The following is a 19,244-nucleotide window of genomic DNA, read 5'->3' as shown; positions in this document are numbered from 1 at the left end:
CAGACCACACCAGACCACCGCGTTATCAGTGCACCGGTTCATAACTTCGGTGCATGAAATATTCACCAGCCCTGGGACTCATAAACACATCTTCAGTGGGACGCTATGATTTCACGCTATATCACAAACATTTTAAGGCATCAGATGCACTGCCTGTCACGGGCTGTCATTTTTTGGCGTGTTAATAATATATCTTGGGTTCTTCGGGCAGACATACTTTGGCACTCATGGCACATGAATAGGTAAATATGGCAGATAAATAGGTAAATAACGCAACTGAGGATGAAGCTGATGGTGGGAAAGAATATTTACATCCGTTACACTTTTATTTTTGCGTTATTTAATTTTTTGTCTTATTCTTGTTCATATTAGGAAAAAGAGTCCATATGTTGTAATCAAATATAGGCCCATGTCACACTATAAACTAATCACTTTGCTCACGGCGCTCCTCGTATTGTCCTAATTATGAGCCGTCTAATTAAATTACAGCGTCGAGTTAACCAATGGCAGAACTTGTTTCATTAGCGCAACGGGGAGAATGGTGGAAAGCAAATCCTTCCCGATTGCAGGATGGTGTCAATTGGCTAATTTGCTGCCTCTTGGTACGTCGATGCCATAGCGAGTCGTTTTCATATATTGGGAAAGGCGTGCGCAAAGGCTTATGATATAGGTTGAGCTATAATCGTGGCTTCCCATCGAGCAATGCAGGTCGACAATTGCATCTCGCCAGCGAGTGATCTCTCCAAGAAATTTATGAATGTGGGCAGTGGCTTTCCGAGCGCCGGCGGACCAGAGCTCTCGCTGCAGGACCATCCTATTATATCTGCAAGTGACAACCTGGAGAGAAGTTCACCCCTGAAAAAAAACTCCAGGGAGATGACGAATCAGTCAGAGGCAGACAATTTTCCCGACTCCAAGGACGCATCGGGGGACGTCCAGAGGGGCAAACTCTCTCCTGATCTTCACGGAGTCTCTGACATCCGTCACAATTTCGATGGATCTGCAGGAGAAAGGTGCATCTTCTCTCCGTCTGCCCAACAACCTCAGTCAGTCTCAGCAGCTCCCGGTGCCATGTTCCCGTACTCGAGCCAGCATGGACCCGCGCACCCGGCGTTTTCTATCGGGAGTCCGAGCCGCTATATGGCCCATCACCCGGTCATAACGAATGGAGCTTACAACAGCCTTCTGACCAACACTTCTCCTCAGGGCTACCCGGCCGCGGGCTACCCTTACGCACAGCAGTACGGACACACTTACCAAGGAGGGGCTTTTTACCAGTTCTCCTCGGCGCAAGCGGGACTGGTTCCGGGGAAGGCGCAGGTGTACCTGTGCAACAGGGCCCTGTGGCTGAAGTTCCACAGGCACCAGACAGAGATGATCATCACGAAGCAAGGACGGTAAGAGCGCACGGGCGTATATCTGTCTCACACACACACACACACACACACACACACCTCCAGGAACAGTCTTTGAAAAATTCCCAGCTAAAAAAAACCCCCAGAATGAAGGACTTGGTGTGAGACCAGAACTAACTGATAAGAAAACGAGGAATCTCCTGTCCCACCTCTAAATTTAAAATCCTTTTTTCTTTCCCCCACAGACGAATGTTCCCGTTTTTAAGCTTCAACATCTCCGGCCTCGACCCGACTGCTCACTATAATATATTTGTGGATGTAATACTTGCTGATCCAAATCACTGGCGATTTCAAGGAGGGAAGTGGGTGCCGTGTGGAAAAGCAGACACAAATGTAACAGGTATCGTGTATTCCTCTCCTCCACAATATTTTTAAAAGCTGTTCATTTTTAACCACATGCTAAATGATTTAAAAAAAAAAAACAGATTTTGAATGGAAGATTTAATTCGTCGATTATAATAAATAATGCACCACTGTTTCATTTTGCTAATTCTTTTGCGTGTTATTTATAGGAAATAGGGTTTACATGCACCCGGACTCCCCGAACACCGGTGCGCACTGGATGCGTCAGGAAATATCATTTGGGAAACTGAAGCTCACAAACAATAAAGGTGCATCGAACAACACGGGGCAGGTAATGCAACGCTGTGTTTCAATGACAAATATTTTTGCATAACTATCCTTTTAATTATAATAATATCAAATCAGTTGGAAACAGGCAATGACTATTTAGACATAATTTCGTTTACTTTATACCCCAGTTCTTATTTTTCATTTGTTGTGGTTTGCAACATAATACGCGTCAAGTTAAGAGGGATCTGTGAAATCCTCCACCCAAAGTCTGACAGTGACTTTCTTCCCACGGACCCTCCAGATGGTGGTTCTCCAGTCGCTCCACAAGTACCAGCCCAGGCTCCATGTGGTGGAAGTGAACGAGGACGGGACAGAGGACACGAGCCAACCGGGACGAGTCCAGACGTTCACCTTCACGGAGACGCAGTTCATCGCCGTCACAGCTTACCAGAACACCGACGTACGATCACTGACCGCCGCTGCTTAGTGTCTGACACGACGCAGACGAGCCTGTCGCGTAATTGAGCGATTTTCAATAATCAAACTCATGTTTTAGAATTTGTTTTTACGTCTTTGTTTTTAAATAAGAAGCTCGATGTGGACTTGGATGAAGACCGAGAGACAAATGTCTTAAATTCACAAACACACATTTTTTTTATATTAAACTTTTCTTATGGGATTGAAGATATTTGTCTGCTGATCGATCCATTATTTTTTTCCACAGATTACGCAACTGAAAATCGACCACAATCCCTTTGCCAAAGGATTTCGGGACAACTATGACACGTGAGATTTGTATTCATTTGTCACACAAGCTGCTGTGAATTCATTTGGATAAAAAGGCAGTTTCTTTCTCAAAAAATTGAAATGTACTTTATATGATTCTGCAGATTTTTTAAACTTATTATTTACTATTATCCAAATTTCAGGCAACTAATTAAGATTTAGAATCTGAATCGATTTTGTATTTACTGCGACTGAAACAATGGATTCCAGGCCAATAGATGGAATTATAATATATAGTGATAAAATAAATCAATAAAACATCCTTTGAATATTAGTTCTGTGATTGTTATAGCCTGTTGATTCACGTGAGTGCGGTTTTGTCCGGAAAATAAGTTATAAATTATACGATTTATAATATTTTTTTGGCAACATAACGTGGCCTGTATTGTTTTTTTTCCCATTTAGCCAGTTGGCATGTTTTGAAGAAAGCAATTTTTTTCTCCCTCTCACGGGCTGTGCTATTCCAAACGAAATAAATGAACTAGTGCAGCGGATACTGGTCTTCTCTGCTTTTGGAAAGGGCAGCCATAGAGCGCCTCCGTCTCTGAATTGTCTCTGTGTTTCCTCCCCATCTCTTCAGTGTCTACACAGGCTGCGACATTGACCGTCTCACTCCATCGCCCGGTGACTCTCCGCGCGCACAGATCGTGCCGGGTGCGAGATACGCCATGCACAGCTCTTTCCTGCAGGACCAATTTGTCAGCACTTATGCCAAGTCTCGCTTTCACCCTGGCGTGGGGACCGGCCCTGGCACCGAGCGCAGCGTCCCACTCGGCAACAGCTTGCTGTCCCCGCAGCAAAGCGACGAGCCCACTGTGGCCACCCCCCCGCAGCGATGGTTTGTCACCCCTGCCAACAACCGACTGGACTTTGCGGCCTCGGCATACGACGCCGCTGATTTCGCCGGTAACGCCGCCACCTTGCTGTCCTACGCGGCGGCCGGAGTGAAGGCTCTCCCCCTGCCGACTGCGGGCTGCTCCAACCGGCCGCTCGGCTATTACGCGGACCCGTCCGGCTGGGGAGGGCGCACGCCGCCGCAGTACTGTGGCGTGAGCAGCAAACCCAGCTCGGTGTTCTCCTGCTGGCCCGCCAACTCCATCGGTGGCAGAGCGGGCGCCAACTACCTGGCCGAGGAGGGCGACGCCATCCCGACGGAGAGGTCACCCATCGGCGGGTCGGACGAGGCCAAACCCAAAGACATGACATCCGAGTCGAGCTGGATAGAGACGCCGTCCTCCATCAAGTCCATCGACTCCAGCGACTCTGGGATCTTCGAACAGGCCAAGAGGAGACGGATCTCTCCCTCTGCCACGCCGGTTTCAGAGACAGTGTCCACGTTAAAATCTGAGCTGCTGGCACCGAGGGAGTGTGAGAAGAACTGCTCAAAGGACATTGGTTATTATAGTTTCTATCCTCACAGTTAAAACAAAGGCGGGGGGAAAACAATCCATTTATCCATCTAGCTATCTATCTACAGGTCCATGCGTAAAAATAATAATGATTAAAAAAAGATGATAAGGACTGCCACCTCCTCAGTTAATGTCCAAAGTGTAATTTATTTTCCACGGACTGTTCAGTTCGGGGTCCATGGGTCGGTCGGGTGCTTTCTTTTCACGCTGTAATTATAAATATAATGTACATAATACTGGACATTTGGTGATAGTGGCTGGATGTATGGAATCCGATAGTGTTTAAAAAAAAAAAAGAGAAAAAAAAAAGAAAACCCTCTTCTGTTAAGTAGCCTCAACTGTTGGTAAGGGGAAAAATAAGTTATTAACAATCTGTCCATGAAATGTACTTGTGTAGCAAATACTGGCATGATAATCAATGCCAGTGGGAAAAAACGATGTATTTTGTACTTTATCGAAGCTTGTAGGCAAACCAAAAGTTCATGACGTCACTGGACACTGCTGTACACCCATGGTACACGTGGTTAAAGAAGTTATAAATGTTGGTATATAATGTAGACGTAGCGTCTTATTTATTTATTTATCTATTCATTTCAGACGGTTCTTTTTCATATAGCCTGCGCGCTGTATGCTGTTGTGAAAATTCCTGTATCTGCTGTAACGTGATTGAAACATAATAAAAAGATGTAATCGTCAGTATATGTGATGTTTTACTCAGTAGTTTACTATAAGACATGCGCACATGATAACAGTCTTCACTTAGAGACGAACAGGGGATATTTGGCCGTATTTCATTTTACGTATTTATTATCACGTGGAGCGTTTTTCTGCAGTTGCCAGAAACACAACGCGGTTATTACAAGACGCCCTGAAGGGCCAGTCGACGAGAGGACTACAGACAAGTGACTCAAACGGGAAATATTTGAATCCCAATATTGTCAGCTAGAAATGATCGTGATGCTCAGGAGAGAAAGAGTTTTCTCTCCCATCACTTTTGGTTTCCGAGACATTTGTTTAATTGGAGAACCTGCGGTTAAAAGGGGAGGTAGATATGACAGTGTGTAACATTTGTTTTTATCCGTCATTATTCAAGATTATTAAAATCTCTGAGGTGGTTGTTTAAAAAAAGGCTAGCTGACTGAATGGACATTTCTCTGACTTGTTGCAGCAACATGTGGTTGGAATGACTTTGGGCCTCTAGTTTGCCAATAATATACATGTCTTGTCTTCGTTATTGTTATGGTTTGGCTTATAGTTAAACACACTTAAATACTGTGAAGTTTTTGTTTGAATGTGACATATCAAAAGAAAAGTCACAATCGTCGAAGTCACATTGTGCGAAAATGCGCAAAGGACAGAAACAGACCCACTGCGAGTGCATTTTACAAGATGTGTCGAGAAAGTACGAATTCTGTTCGAATTAATTTAAGGGCTTTTTGGATTACATTCATTGGATAATTGAATAATTTAGCCCCCATGCATTGACATTTTAATTGCGAGATTTGGAGAAATTGTTGAAAACTGTTATTAAATTAACGAAAGATGAGGCAACATACTCAGTTTTAATTTCAGTGGAATGAGAAAGGTGGTGTGTGTGTGTGTGTGTGTGTGTGTGTGTGTGTGTGTGTGTCAGTGATAGGCCTTCCCAGGGATAAACAGCAGATGGCGATAAACGAATGCAGGTCCTGTAATCAAACAGCTTCCTCAGCACAGCAGCTATGAGAGAAATCTGAAGCGCACAAGATTGATCTTTTTTCTTTCTTTCTTCTTTAAAAAAAAAAAAAATCAGTCTACTACATTTATTAATAAACGAACTTCTATGTATGACTCAATCACAGAGCCTCTGGATACACGCATGTATTGTGATCTGCAGCAGATGGCGGCACTTCACTGTTATTAAAGGAAACCTGCTGGTGCGTTTCCAGCAGCAGCTCTGACCAACACCACAGCTCAGGCTGGCAAACAGTCTGCCTGACAACAGGCAGAAGTTGATATACATCATAAGATCGATAAATGTCTCTCAGACTCGTTTTTTGAATCATAAGAATCACAATTTGAACCAAAAATATATTGCACAATGGGCTTGACTGCGCAGAATAACTGCTTTATACCGTCAAGTCTAAAATTCCAGCCTCTAAAACAAATTTTTATTCCAAGAGAATACCTAGAGAATTTGTGAAATGATTGTGGAGACACAAAACAGAGAAGCAACCAAAAAACAACAACAACCTACGAGATAGAATAAAACCTGCAACAACACATTTCACGATTGGAGAGAGAGAAAAAAATATTCATCGTCTCCCCCTGATTCAAATAATACTTTCTTCCAGTTTTGGTCTTCATCATAATTCGATTTTATCCCCGCGTGCGTCTGTGGGCTCTACATCTCTAACAGTGACGCGCCCGCGTCAAAGCGGTGCCATGCGGGGACGCGCATGTTTCCTGCGGAGTGACACAAGCGTCTGAGGAGCGCTGACCGACCGACGACCACATACACGTGTGACCGCTGTGTGGTCGCTCAGTGGGATCACACACACACACACACACACACGCAGCGGAGATCTCTTGCCCATCCCGCCGTTCACACCGTTGGGGAGCTGCGAGGAGACGATGGAGACACCGGGGGACCAAGGCGCACAGATCGAGCCGCTGCTGCCACCGGTAAAAGATCTCACGGGACAAATGTTGACTTAAGTAGGGGATGAATATGTCTCACGGGACAAATGTTGACTTAAGTAGGGGATGAATATGTCTCACGGGACAAATGTTGACTTAAGTAGGGGATGAATATGTCAGGACGCCTGTTCCGCGTAATCATTGTGTCTATAATAAGGCGATGTGAAGGAGGTTAGATTCAAGTGTTGAAGTCAGCATCCGTCCACAGGCGGTGATGCTGTTGCAGATGCAGGTCACTGTGGAGCTCAACTCTGAGAAAAGGAACTTTTGTCTCCGCTGACAGTATGTTCAGCCTGCACCACACCGACGACGCTGCGTTATTGACTCAAGCTTTATTCTTCCAGTGACACAATATGTGTGACTTCATACCATGGATGCTGTCATTGGTGCTTCTTTGACGTTTCAACACGAGGCAGTTTTACAGTACAACTTGTACTTTATTCTGTTGGATTAGGTGAGGGCCCTACTTTTGTGCTACATATTATTTTTTTTTTAACAGGACAAATCCCTGTTGTGACAGATGTCCTATTGTGAATTCATACAAAAGTGACCCAGTGTGATCTCATTATATAAATAAATTGAGAGATATGTTGAAGTTAATGTCAGTCGTAAAATGATACAGCTACACACTACACAAATTCAAACTGTTTTATCATTTCTTTTGGTGAAATTCTTTGTTAAATTCTCAGGGGATGTTCTCAGAGAGATTTGGGCCCTTTCCCATTGGTCTTTGCTGATCATGCTGGAGGGGAGATTTTCTTTTGTCATTATCCATTTGCCGTTTACATTGGAACTGATTTTTTTTTTTCATTTAGCTGAAGGATTTAGATCAACAGGCTTTTTAAGGGGTTTGCTCTGCTACTACTTTTAGTGGTTTCAAAATGCAAGGTCACGACCTGACCTTGAAAGTCACTGAACATGAAAAAATAAAAATAGAAGCATCAGAGTTAATCCTCATCTGATTTGGAGCAAGATACAGTATCTGAAAATGTTTTCCGTAGACTGATTCCCAAAATTCAGAACTTTTATAGATTACACTGAATACTACCAATACTCATGAAACTAAAGTGATGACTTATTATCTTTCAGATGAACTCTTCCTTTGGCTCATCATTTGGACGTAGAAGTTTGGTGAGTTACACTTAATGGCTTCAATTATCACAGGGATCAAAGTTGAAATGACTAAAACTGTCAAACACATGGCATCAAAGTATTTTTCTTTGATTAAACTCTGATGGAGCGGTAGAAACACAATTGACTTTATGCCACATGAAAAGCTTATACCCATATACTTCCTATAAGATATATACAATAAACAGAAAAAAGACGTGGCTCAGTTTGAATCAAGCTTTTGTCTTTGATAAAATGCTGCTGGGCAGCAGCAATGATGTCACAGCAATAATCTCATGATGACAGTCTGGTTGCTCTGTTGATAGATGCTCAATCACGACTTGCAGTTGTTTGACACAACAGAAGGGGTCCTGCATTTATCAGGCATGGTGTGAAGCCGGGCAGCGGGAGTTTTGCGCTGCGTAGCTCAGCTTTTACTGCGCTGCACTCTGACTAAGTTGATTAAATAGCAGTGGACACGGAGAAAGCTCATGCATTCTGAAAACGCGGAGGCTCCCTGGCTCTTCAAATACCAGGTAGGACGAGACTCGAGCTCTTGTTGACTTTCAAAGGTCAGAATTCCATGAAAAATGAGTGTGAAAGCTTTAAAAAACAAAACAAAACGACAGTGGTGCAAGAGAGAGAAAGAGCTTTCCCCCGCTTCACCACGACTGATTCATTTAAAGCTTAGTTGAGGAGGCAGATATTAAATCTGCCAAAATGAGAGCTCAAAGCTGTAAAATACTTTAAATAGCAGCAATGAAAAAAGAAAAAAAAGACATTCTGTTTAGCACTAATGTGTCCTCGTACAGGATGTTGAAGTTTTTAGCGGTGACATTTAAGGATTACAGTGCATTTCGCGACACATGAAGGCCTGGCGCAGTTCATGACATCGCTGCCACAGATGTTTTCCAAAATTGCCACAGCGATCCGCAGGGATCAGACCCGAGCACAGTATGTGCCACATCCTGTCATGTCACTTCAGCTGTGTTGGTTTTGCCATTCTACAACGTGACTTTAATGCCGAGAAGCTAATAAGATAAGATAAAGATAAGATAAGATGGACTTTATTGTCTCAGTAGGAAATTTGCCTTGGGCATCACAGTGCCTGCAGGTATGTTAACAACACAATCACAAAACAACAAAAACATTCATCCATTATCCATAAAATGTACATATAGTGCAATATAAAACATTGGTCCCTAGCTGACGGGAGGAGCTGGTCCTCAGAATGGAGGACGTGAGTTGGGCCTGAGAGGATTTTTGAGGGCATGACTGATTATATTATGTGGAAAAATTGCCTAAAGACTTGGTTCGTTAGATCTTTAGTCGAAAAAGTAGCAGTGGGTGTTTGAATTTGCCCGAGGTGTCGTTGGACCACGAGGCCACGGAACACTTTCAGTTATACTTCATTGAATTCCTGTTTCTCTTCAGACCAGTGTGTCTGGAGAACGTAATTCGTTAATCCGATCAAATTCAGATCAGAGCCTATTTTGCCTCTGCCGTGTCTGAAAATATTATTAATCTGCTGTTGTTGCGTGTGAAAATGTGTTGACAGCCTTGTATCTCTCTTTGTCCAGTCAATTTAAACCACACACACAAAAAGCTGTGTGTGTGTGTGTGTGTGTGTGTGTGTGTGTGTGACTCAAGGTTGCTCCATTATTCAGTATTTTTGTTTTCAGAGGGCTCAACTGATAATGGGGCAAAATATACAAGCTCTTCCCTGGAGATGTTTTTCAGATTTAAAAGACAATCTTTAAGTTATAGTTAATATGATGGATGTTTCCCCCCCCCCCAATGTATGTGAACACATAGCTCATTTAATATGGGCTAATGTGGCTGGTGCTTTAGTAACAAATACTGGCACTTTAATCTGAGCGGGGATGTTGATCCATGCCCTGTGTTGGTAGACAGATTATCAACCGCAGCCTTGTGGCTGGGTCAGCCATGTGGCGCCGCAAGCCATGAAAAGCAGCGGCCTTCATTATCGTAATGCCTCGATGGTCAACTGGTGGTCAAGATGGCACAGGGAAAAGCTGACATCAAGTGAGCTTACGGGATAAAAATAGCTACTGTGATAAATGCCTCTAAATTGTTTGGCTCTGTTGAGGAACAGCCAGTGTTTGCTCTCAGCGCATTTGCTTTACTTTTCTGAATCCCAGCTGTTGCTGACGGGATTTGAAGAAAATTGCATATGGGTTTCACTCTTTAAGTCCACGCCTTCGCTGCACTAATCAACACCGGCACAGTCGCCCAGCAATGTAAAGTAATCACGTCTTAATGTGGGCAGTGGGAGTTTGTCACACGCGTTGCAGATTGTTCAGTAAACATTTAATCAGTTGTTGGACAGACGCTTGTACTACATGGGAGATTTCCTTCAGCGTAGACATATTTTATTAATTTATTGTTTATAAGGCTCATCAGTTCAAGTGGTTGAAAGCATGAAAAGTTACCTAGAGGATAGAATCTGTTGTCTGCGGTAGCAGCTGTCAGTGTGTCCACCTGCACCTAGAAATTACTCTCACAGCGTCATAACCTAGATTCAATTTTTTTTTTTTTTAATCACTTGTGTCAATGAAGTTATGTTTTTAGCCTTGTCAATTTGTTTGTTCATTGATATGTTTTGGTCAGCAGAATCACACAAAAACATACTGAGTGTATTTCCATGAAACTTGGTGGAAGAATGGGATATGAGTGAGACGGGTCATGACATATGTTGGAAAAACTATAAAACAATGAATAACCTGAAGTTTTTCAAAAATGAGGCACAAGCAGGTGTTGCATGTGCACTGACCAATAATGATTTCTGCTGCTGTGCCGATTCTCTCTTGCCACCTCCTCACTCCTCTTCTCTTGGTTATTACATAAGCGGGCCAACATTTGCTCCACAGAATGATGGTTTTTCTCAGTGACTCTCATCAACTCCAAGTCTTCTCCTGCTCTGGCAGTGTCTGTCCGTCCGTCCGTCTGGCTGTATTTCTCCCGTTCTTTTGTTGAAGCCACATGGTCCAGAGAGGAGCCCAGCCTCATGATGCTGCTGGACAGCAAGGTCCGTAGGAAAATGCTCAAACACCCCAATGACATTTCCAGCTGTCATTCAGGACTCTAATCTGGCAAAAGCTCTGCGTTGAGGATTATACTCTCTCTCTGTCTCTCCCTCTTTTTTTGATATCTGTCACTTCTGGGTTTGTAGGTCTGTACTGACCAGTGCTATAATCTTCATGTCTGCTGCAATGAAAAAGTAATATAACATCACATATCATATTTATTTAATTTGGAATAAAGTTTAATGAATATTTCTTTGTTTTAACTGTCCTCCAAGAACAAATGATTTAGGTAGTGTGGGTTTTAGAAGAAAGAATAATGAATGAATTTTACATTTCTTTAAATAAAGGAAGCAAACAAAATACAAATAAAAAACTATTTAAGATGAGAAATAACGAATGGCTTCTTAGGAAGAATACTCGCATATTTTTTCTTTTTCAAAACAAAGTCCAGCGGTGATTCGTCTTTTGAACAGGGCTCCCATTATCAACGTTGCACAGGCCGCTGTGAATGAAGCACCAAGAACTGAACCAAAGCTTTAATTGTAGGTAGACAATTTATTGTTCCCATTATAAAAAGCTTTCTGTTTGGACTAAGATGTTTCCCTCATCAAGATCCAATTAGTTTCCATGGCAACCTTGCTATTCAGTTGGACCCTGTGTTTGTTCACAATGCCCTAGATTGTGAGGGAACACCAAGTCAACCAAAATCTCTATTTTTATGTTATTCAGGATACTTCAGTAAACTGGAAGATATCATGTTTATAATTTCATTGAGTCAAATATGAGCTTGTGTGTGAGTCTGTTTTTTAAATGTGTCCGACAGAGAAACGACGATGAGGCGGTGGTGGACAGAGGCGGAGCACGGTCCCAGCAGGGAACTAACTTTGAGCAGGAAGATCTCGAAGGTACCTCGAACTGACACTGAATGCATCATAAACACAAACAGCCCGAAGCACTAAAAGGCTGCTTGCAGCTGAGTCCGCCCACTCTGCGCTTACAGCTGCAGGTTTCCTCCCCACAGCTTTTTCATAGTTAAAAAAGAAGAGCCAGAGTGGGAGGCAGAGACTGTAGGTGAGATAAATCCACATCAGTGATTTCATAAGCACCGAAAAACATGGGTAATCATAACAAGAGTACCAACAGTGCAACTTGTGACCGGTCCCCATCTGTGTCTGCACTGCAAAAATGATACACAGCTTTCAGAGAAACTACCCGTGAAAACTTCAAGTAAATATGAATATAGGCCTTTTGTTTTTCCTTTGAGGGAATCACAGACCATTACACTATATATATATATATATATATATATATATATATATATATATAAATATATATAACGCTGGTAGACTTTATGTATGGCATCACAGTGCAAGTGAGTCTTTCTGTTGGATGTGCTAATCTTATCACCACAGCAGGTTTAGTGATTATTGAACTCAACTTTACCTGAACTGGAAAGATGTTCTTGGACCAGTATTTAAAAGGATTTCCCCAAGTTTTAATTGACAATATTCAGAACAACATCATCCTTTGCATGGGAAATGGCATATTTTGGTTTCAAATATCAAAAAAGAAAGGTTAAATTTTTTGTTGGAAAATCTGGAATTTATTACTTTTGTTACAAGCATTTTGGCATAGCTGTAGCAATCATACCGTAGAGCACTGTACATTATATAGTGCATGTGGTTTTCTGAATCCTCATGTCAAACTAGAGCGAGCTGAGTGGGCTGACTTGTACGTGCATGAAGAAGATGCTATCTCTCTTTCTCCTGCTATCTCGCTCACACAGTCTCACACCAGCACAAACAGGAACACTCATGCACGGTTGTGCAATGCATTTGAAATATAAAATGAAAGGAAACATACATCAACGACCAGGTAACACAAATTCACACAGCTGCAGGCCCCGAGTCTCTAATGCACAGTCATTCAAAAACACCGCGATGCAAACATAAATGCCTAAATAGATACTCACAACTATTTTGCACATGATATATTTGATCTGACGCTATTCATTGCCATGAAAATACAATACAGTAGTTCCTATACCTATAGTCATATAAGCAAACCAAATGCTGTACGAAGAATAAAATATTACTTGTCACCAACCACCAATAGTTAACCCCCATAAACTTAAAGCAGTTGGAACCAAATGAATAACGAAACCTCACGCAGATCAGATTTTAAGAATACACAATAACAAATTAACTAAAGAATTAAAACAATAACTCTTTACTTTTAAAATGTTAAACTAAATAAAAATAAATAATAGTGCCAGTGAAATGTGTCCTCTCTCTTTCTTTACACTGAATTACAATAATAATGGCCCTTAAATGGGAAGAACAATTAACAGAACCGGGCTATCAACACTTAACCTTCAGATTACCTCTAATTCAAAATCATACACAACCTCAGTGGGCGCGCGCGCGCGCGCACACGTGGGTGCGGAGTGGCCCAAACCCGTTTGGCCGTTTCACTCAACAGACCAACTGGTTAAAAGTGTGGTACCTTAGTTCAGTTCTGAGTCCGACCTGCAGCTGTAACCTGAACAGTCTCCCGGCCTCGGACGAAGAGCAGGGGGAAGCAGGTGTCCTCGGCAGCTGATGACGTTTCCAGCCTCTCGGTCTCCCACGAAGATCAAGGTGGCGGTCGGACCGATGAACCGATGTCCGGAGATGACGTGCGGTCTCGGGTGTCTCCCGCGAAGTAGACGGAGCTCTGTCCGTTAGCTGGACAGCTTCTAGCACAAGTCTCACACATTCTCGAGGTTTCCACGTGGAAAGCGACGAGCTAAAGCCTCCGGCGCGAGCGCGGTAAGCTGTGCAGCGGCTAAGAGTCCGGTCACTTTGCTAATGAATGCTAATAAACATCAACACCGGAAGCTAACGAGCGAATACACACGTGAGGCTAATACGAACGCTCGAACAACAGTGATAAACTTCTGGTAGAAACACCTCCAGTTATACATGAATGATATGTAGAGTCAGTATCCTGATTAAGACTGTCGAGTGGATGATCTTAAGACATCAACTAGATGTTTGTTTGCACAAACTTTTTCACGGACTATTTCCCGCGGTGACTTAGTCAGTCAAGCCCCCAGTCACTTCACTCTACTTCCTCTAACTGCAATGGATCTTTCACAATAAAACTCCACTCTACTTCCTCTGACCGCAAATGATCTTTCACAATAAAACAGGGATTCATAACTATATATTTGTTTTGTTTGAAACGTATTTATTATATTGTACCCTTTTCGCTCCTTCCTTATTCATAACAACTTCTAATGTCAGTTTTTGACAAAGTTACAAGCCTTCATCTTTACATAATGTAAACAATGTATAACAATTTTAACCAGGCTACCCAAGTTTTAATGTATTAAGTTATGGGGCCAACACATTACATAACAAATTATTTGCATGAAGTCTGAAGAGTTCATGAAATATCATAATAATATTTAAAAAATTCCTGCACAACAACAAGGATATGTTTACTTATGATGTAGACTATAATTAAGGGCTTTTTCATGAGGCTGGTACAATGGCGACTTGTTCCTTTTTTCCTTTTTTTTTGGGGGGGGGGGTGGGGGTCTTCTATATCTTCAGTGAGATATTTCTTTGAAAATATATCATACATAAGAAAAATATTTATTTTTTGTTCTTTGTTATAGAACAGAATTATCTATTTTTCTGCCATAACAGGTGGTGTGTAACTTGATGCTGAATGTGGCATTATGAATTATATAGCAGTAAGCATTACATTATTACATATGATCTTTAGAGCGATGCACCTCATTACATTAAATCCATACAGGATGATGCAGAAACTCATGACTATGGCAATGAAGTAAAGCTGAACTATACTCAGTGAAATTATAATGATTATCATTAAAGCTTCTGAGAAAAGATACACACATGCACGCACACACAAACACACACACACACACAAACACACACACACGCTCAGATAGACAGTTGGCTGTTGACCTGCCTTTAACTGCTGTGTCTTGTCCCTAGGCCACAGGACTCTCTACATCGGGGTCCATGTCCCATTGGGCAGTACCAGGCACCGCAGCCATCGCAGGCACCGTCACCATGGGAACAAGCACAGGAGGAGGAGCAGGGACCGGGCCCTCACCTTGGTTGAGGGCACAGAGTCTGCTCTTTATGGTACTGCCCACAGTCTTGGTTCTTGTTATCTTAAGACAATTTCAATTCAAATCTTTATTTTTACCTCCTTTCAAGAATAGCTTAATTAAAGTACAATGATATAAAATATAAGAGACAATATATGACACAATAATTCACAAATTTAACTCCTCATTCAATTCCATATGTTCCCAGACACTCCGTCCCAGAGAGTGCAGTTCCTGCTGGGTACTGAGGATGATGACGAGGAGCATATCCCTCATGACCTCTTCACCGAGATGGATGAGATCTGTTTGAGGGATGGAGAGGATTCTGATTGGAGGGAAAGTGCCAGGTACTGTCCGACTCTCACGTCATTAACATGGCATTTACACACAGTCATGACCTACACGTCATTACCGAAAGCTCTGATTGAATGGAGCGGTGATCCCACTTACACTGATGAGAGATGTAGATTAGGGTCTGGTGTTTGTCTTCCTGTTTCATTAAATAATTGCAATGCATTTGTATTGGCAAGAGGAATTAACTCCGTGTTACTCCTTGTTTTCTCTGATTCTTGTCAGTGTTAATCAAGATGTAGAGTTTATTTATCATGTAAATTATGTTCTTCTGTTAAAATGGTAAATCAGACATATTTTATTTACACTCATACTCTGAGGCAATAAGGAAGGAAAATAAATGAGAGAGAGAGATGGATATATATATATATATATATTTATACATTAGAGCTAATGTGAAGAAACGGGGGGCCATGATGAACGAGTGTTGTAGCAGCGAGAACAGATTGCCAGCCAGCTTGCCGTCTGCAGGCTCCTCCGCAAAATAACTCACTCTCCTGTTTCAGGTGGCTGAAGTTTGAGGAGGATGTTGAGGACGGAGGAGAGCGATGGAGTAAACCCTACGTGGCCACTCTGTCTCTACACAGTCTGTTTGAGCTGCGGAGCTGCATCATCAACAGCACTGTGCTGCTCGACATGAGGGCCAATACCATCGAAGAGATTGCAGGTATAGGCTACAGCTGTGCTGCGCTGTGGTGCCAAGTGACAGAGTTATTGTTTTATTTGACTACCAAGCTCTGAATCAGAAACGATTGTCTGAAGTTTGAAGGCTCCTTGCTAAGTAAACTGCACTTTTCCCCCTGAGTGAACTTTATAGTCTTACTTCTCAACTGCAGAGGAAAAAAATTGTGAGGCATTGTGTATTTGAAGGGACACAATCCTCACAGCTAGATCCCTTGAGCATGAGTCCAACTATAGCCTGTGTGTGTCTCATCCTCAGACATGGTCTTGGACCACCAGGAGTTATACTCACCACTGGGCGATGAGCTCAGGAAGAAGGTGCGGGAAACGCTGTTGAAGCAGCACCATCACCAGAACCATAAGAAACTGGCTAACCGCCTACCAATAGTGCGCTCCATTGCTGACATGGGCCGACGGACGTCGGAGCTCCACCTGGACAAGAACGGTGAGATTCTGTGCACTGTGTTTTTTCCAGCATAAGGACTTCAGAGCAACACGGGGGCTGCCAGATACACCCGAGGGGTCAGGGCATGATTAACATCATAGGACAGCAGATAGAAAATCGTAAACATTGCTTTATTGGATTCTGCAAGGGAATCTGGTCAGTGGTGTTTAAGTGTGTGTATGTTATACATGTGCATTGTGTGTATGTGTCTCACATGCATATGTTTTTACCTCGCACATGTTCCACTCACTGTGCCACAGGCCCACTGAAGTTTACAGGTGCTGATTTACACAGCATGCCCTTGCACCCATACGAGCCTATACCTAGAACAAAACAATATACAGTTTTGCTCATGGTGTGTGTTGATACTGGCAACTCGTAATAAGTTATTTTTGATAGGTTGAGTAATGGTTGATGAAAAAAAAACATTACATTCTATAAATATACACATTTGTTTGTTGTTGGTCTTCACAGAACAAGAACTGAGTCCAGGACAGACTCACAATTAGAAGCATTTCTTGCCTATATCATTGCCAACTGTCTTTTACAAGCTTTAGGTCTGCCAGAATTCCACATGACACAATTAGGTGTGTGCAGAACACATCAATGTGTTTGTTAAATTATAACATGGGATTCAAGATATCAACAATATATTTTCACTGGTGTGGCATCTAATGCTAATTTCAAAGAATTGCAGCCTGGTAAACATCACTTCATCCTTTGTGAGCTTAATATGTTAAATAGGCCTGATCTGTCTGTCAGCTTGGCAGCAATCATGTTACAATCATGATAAGTGAGGGACACTGGTGGAAGCTGACCTCCATGTGACCTGCATGTGATCCTCTGTATTATTTTCCTTTCTAGAGATACTGTGTGTACTTTGTCAGTCTCATAACATTAAGCAAAATCGCCAGTTGTTGAAATTAATGTTGTTGAGACATTTCTGGACTTGAGTCATAACTCTCGTCTCTGGATCATCCAGGTCAGATGTCGTCCTCTCAGTCTCACTTAGCGGGTCCAGAGGGGAAAATGGATGGCACTAGAGAGAACAGCTCTGTGGACTTCAGCAAGGTACAGCACACAGAGACTGTACTGTTCTGCACTGTTATACATACTGCGTTTATCAAGTTGTTTGCATATCTGTACACCTTTTACTCATCGATCCTGCACCAATGTCAAATGTGACCTAACACTTGATTCAGACCATGGACTTAAGTGTGATGCTGTCAGGATATGGTATTGTACATGTAACTGTAGCCACATACTGTATTAATATGACAAATAATACCATATTCTGTGTTTCGAATAATGAACAGAGGGTCATTGTTGGTCTTTTGAATGGAAAGGTCGTCCAGTCAGGGTTTGGGTTATAACAATGTTGAATATGATAAAAGGCATACAAGGTATACATATACATTTTTTTTTTACAAAGTACTATTTCAGACAAAGCAGACACAGGATACTTGGGAAGTTTCAGAAATGCATTCACACTAATAAAACACATGAGAAATAAAAGCAATAAGAGGACAACATCACGTAAAAACAGTAAATACAAACAAGAGAATGACAACAACAAAAAGAAAAGGATGACATTGCGTTAAAGCAATTAAATAAAAAAAGAGTATCAAAGCAATAGAACATACAAGATTAAAAAAGACGATAAAAAAGAAGACACTATACGAATGTCCACTCTGGTGCACAATAAAGCTCTATTCTTTTCTATTCTATTCGTATGTAATTATGTTTGATAATTCTATTTTCCCAGGAGCCATATGAACAAACAACACTCCAACACTTGTTATCTCCACATAATTATCACTGAAAAATCAACACGTTTAATATTCAGAGATTTTCTGTTCAGTGCAGGTCCACTGCGTGAAAGAGTGAAAAGCGTGCAATACAGTACTCGAGGATCAGTTTAATATTCGAGGGTCAGCTTTTATAAAAATGTCATGCATCAGTGAAAGATGCCCTGTCCCTACAAAAATATTGTGGAACCGGTTAAAACAACATTTACTGTACTGTACTGTACAGTGTATTTCAATAATCTTTAGTAATATTTAATTGTGAGAATTATTGTCAGAGTTTTGTCCTGTGACACACACAGCTTGGACAGACTATATTTCGATGACAATCCATTGCATTTGTGGATTAATGTGAGGAGAAAAAGTGAAGTAAGAATATCTAGAAAGTGCCATTTCGCCTGCAAAAGCTGAGGTCTTGTTGAACGCAATATGAAAACATGCAGAACTGTATAAAACAGTGACTATTAATATTAATGTGTGTTTTTCATTGTCTGCTTGTCATTTGTACCATTGTGGCTTTGAGGCAATTTTCCTTCTTTATGCGTAGTGTCTTTCTTTCCTCTTTTCTTTCATGTAGGTGTCTCAACACAGGTCGCACTAACTTGTAACTCACTATAATTCATTCAGTCTGATGACAAACAGCCAGTATTTCTGGATCCATTTGCTGCTTATGATCTTTGTGGAACTACATGAATTTCTCTCAGACATAGTAGGTACTGAGGGGGCAAACCTGACAATGACGGTTTAATGTCTTATGGTGAGTTCTGTATGAACATCAGGTTATACACAAGGAAGATGGTTCTAGACTACCCTAGTC

General features: G+C 41.9%; 1 protein-coding gene across 4 annotated transcripts in view; it reads left to right on the top strand.

Moving 5' to 3' along the window:
* The first annotated feature begins 697 nt into the window (after positions 1-697).
* Positions 698-19,244, top strand: part of LOC118282981 (sodium-driven chloride bicarbonate exchanger) — a 28,072-nt gene continuing 9,525 nt past the window's right edge. The window contains exons 1-15 of one of the 4 annotated variants that reach the window (XM_047337400.1): positions 698-1,397; positions 1,601-1,755; positions 1,928-2,049; positions 2,290-2,448; positions 2,713-2,774; positions 3,355-4,169; positions 6,788-6,844; positions 7,984-7,985; positions 8,443-8,505; positions 11,840-11,921; positions 15,027-15,179; positions 15,354-15,492; positions 16,003-16,163; positions 16,437-16,622; positions 17,605-17,693. In XM_047337400.1, coding sequence (XP_047193356.1) covers positions 703-1,397; positions 1,601-1,755; positions 1,928-2,049; positions 2,290-2,448; positions 2,713-2,774; positions 3,355-4,169; positions 6,788-6,844; positions 7,984-7,985; positions 8,443-8,505; positions 11,840-11,921; positions 15,027-15,179; positions 15,354-15,492; positions 16,003-16,163; positions 16,437-16,622; positions 17,605-17,693 — 2,940 coding nt within the window. In that variant the 5' untranslated portion in view covers positions 698-702. Of the gene's footprint in view, positions 1,398-1,600; positions 1,756-1,927; positions 2,050-2,289; positions 2,449-2,712; positions 2,775-3,354; positions 4,170-6,594; positions 6,845-7,948; positions 7,991-8,442; positions 8,506-11,839; positions 11,922-13,511; positions 13,827-15,026; positions 15,180-15,353; positions 15,493-16,002; positions 16,164-16,436; positions 16,623-17,604; positions 17,694-19,244 lie in introns of those variants that run through there. The other 3 variants (XM_047337399.1, XM_035604589.2, XM_047337398.1) reach the window with 3 other exon arrangements.

This window comes from Scophthalmus maximus, chromosome 14 (genome assembly GCF_022379125.1).
Source record: "Scophthalmus maximus strain ysfricsl-2021 chromosome 14, ASM2237912v1, whole genome shotgun sequence".
NCBI lineage: Eukaryota > Metazoa > Chordata > Actinopteri > Pleuronectiformes > Scophthalmidae > Scophthalmus > Scophthalmus maximus.
Note: the sequence above shows the minus strand (reverse complement) of the source record. Positions and strands in the feature narration are given on the sequence as shown.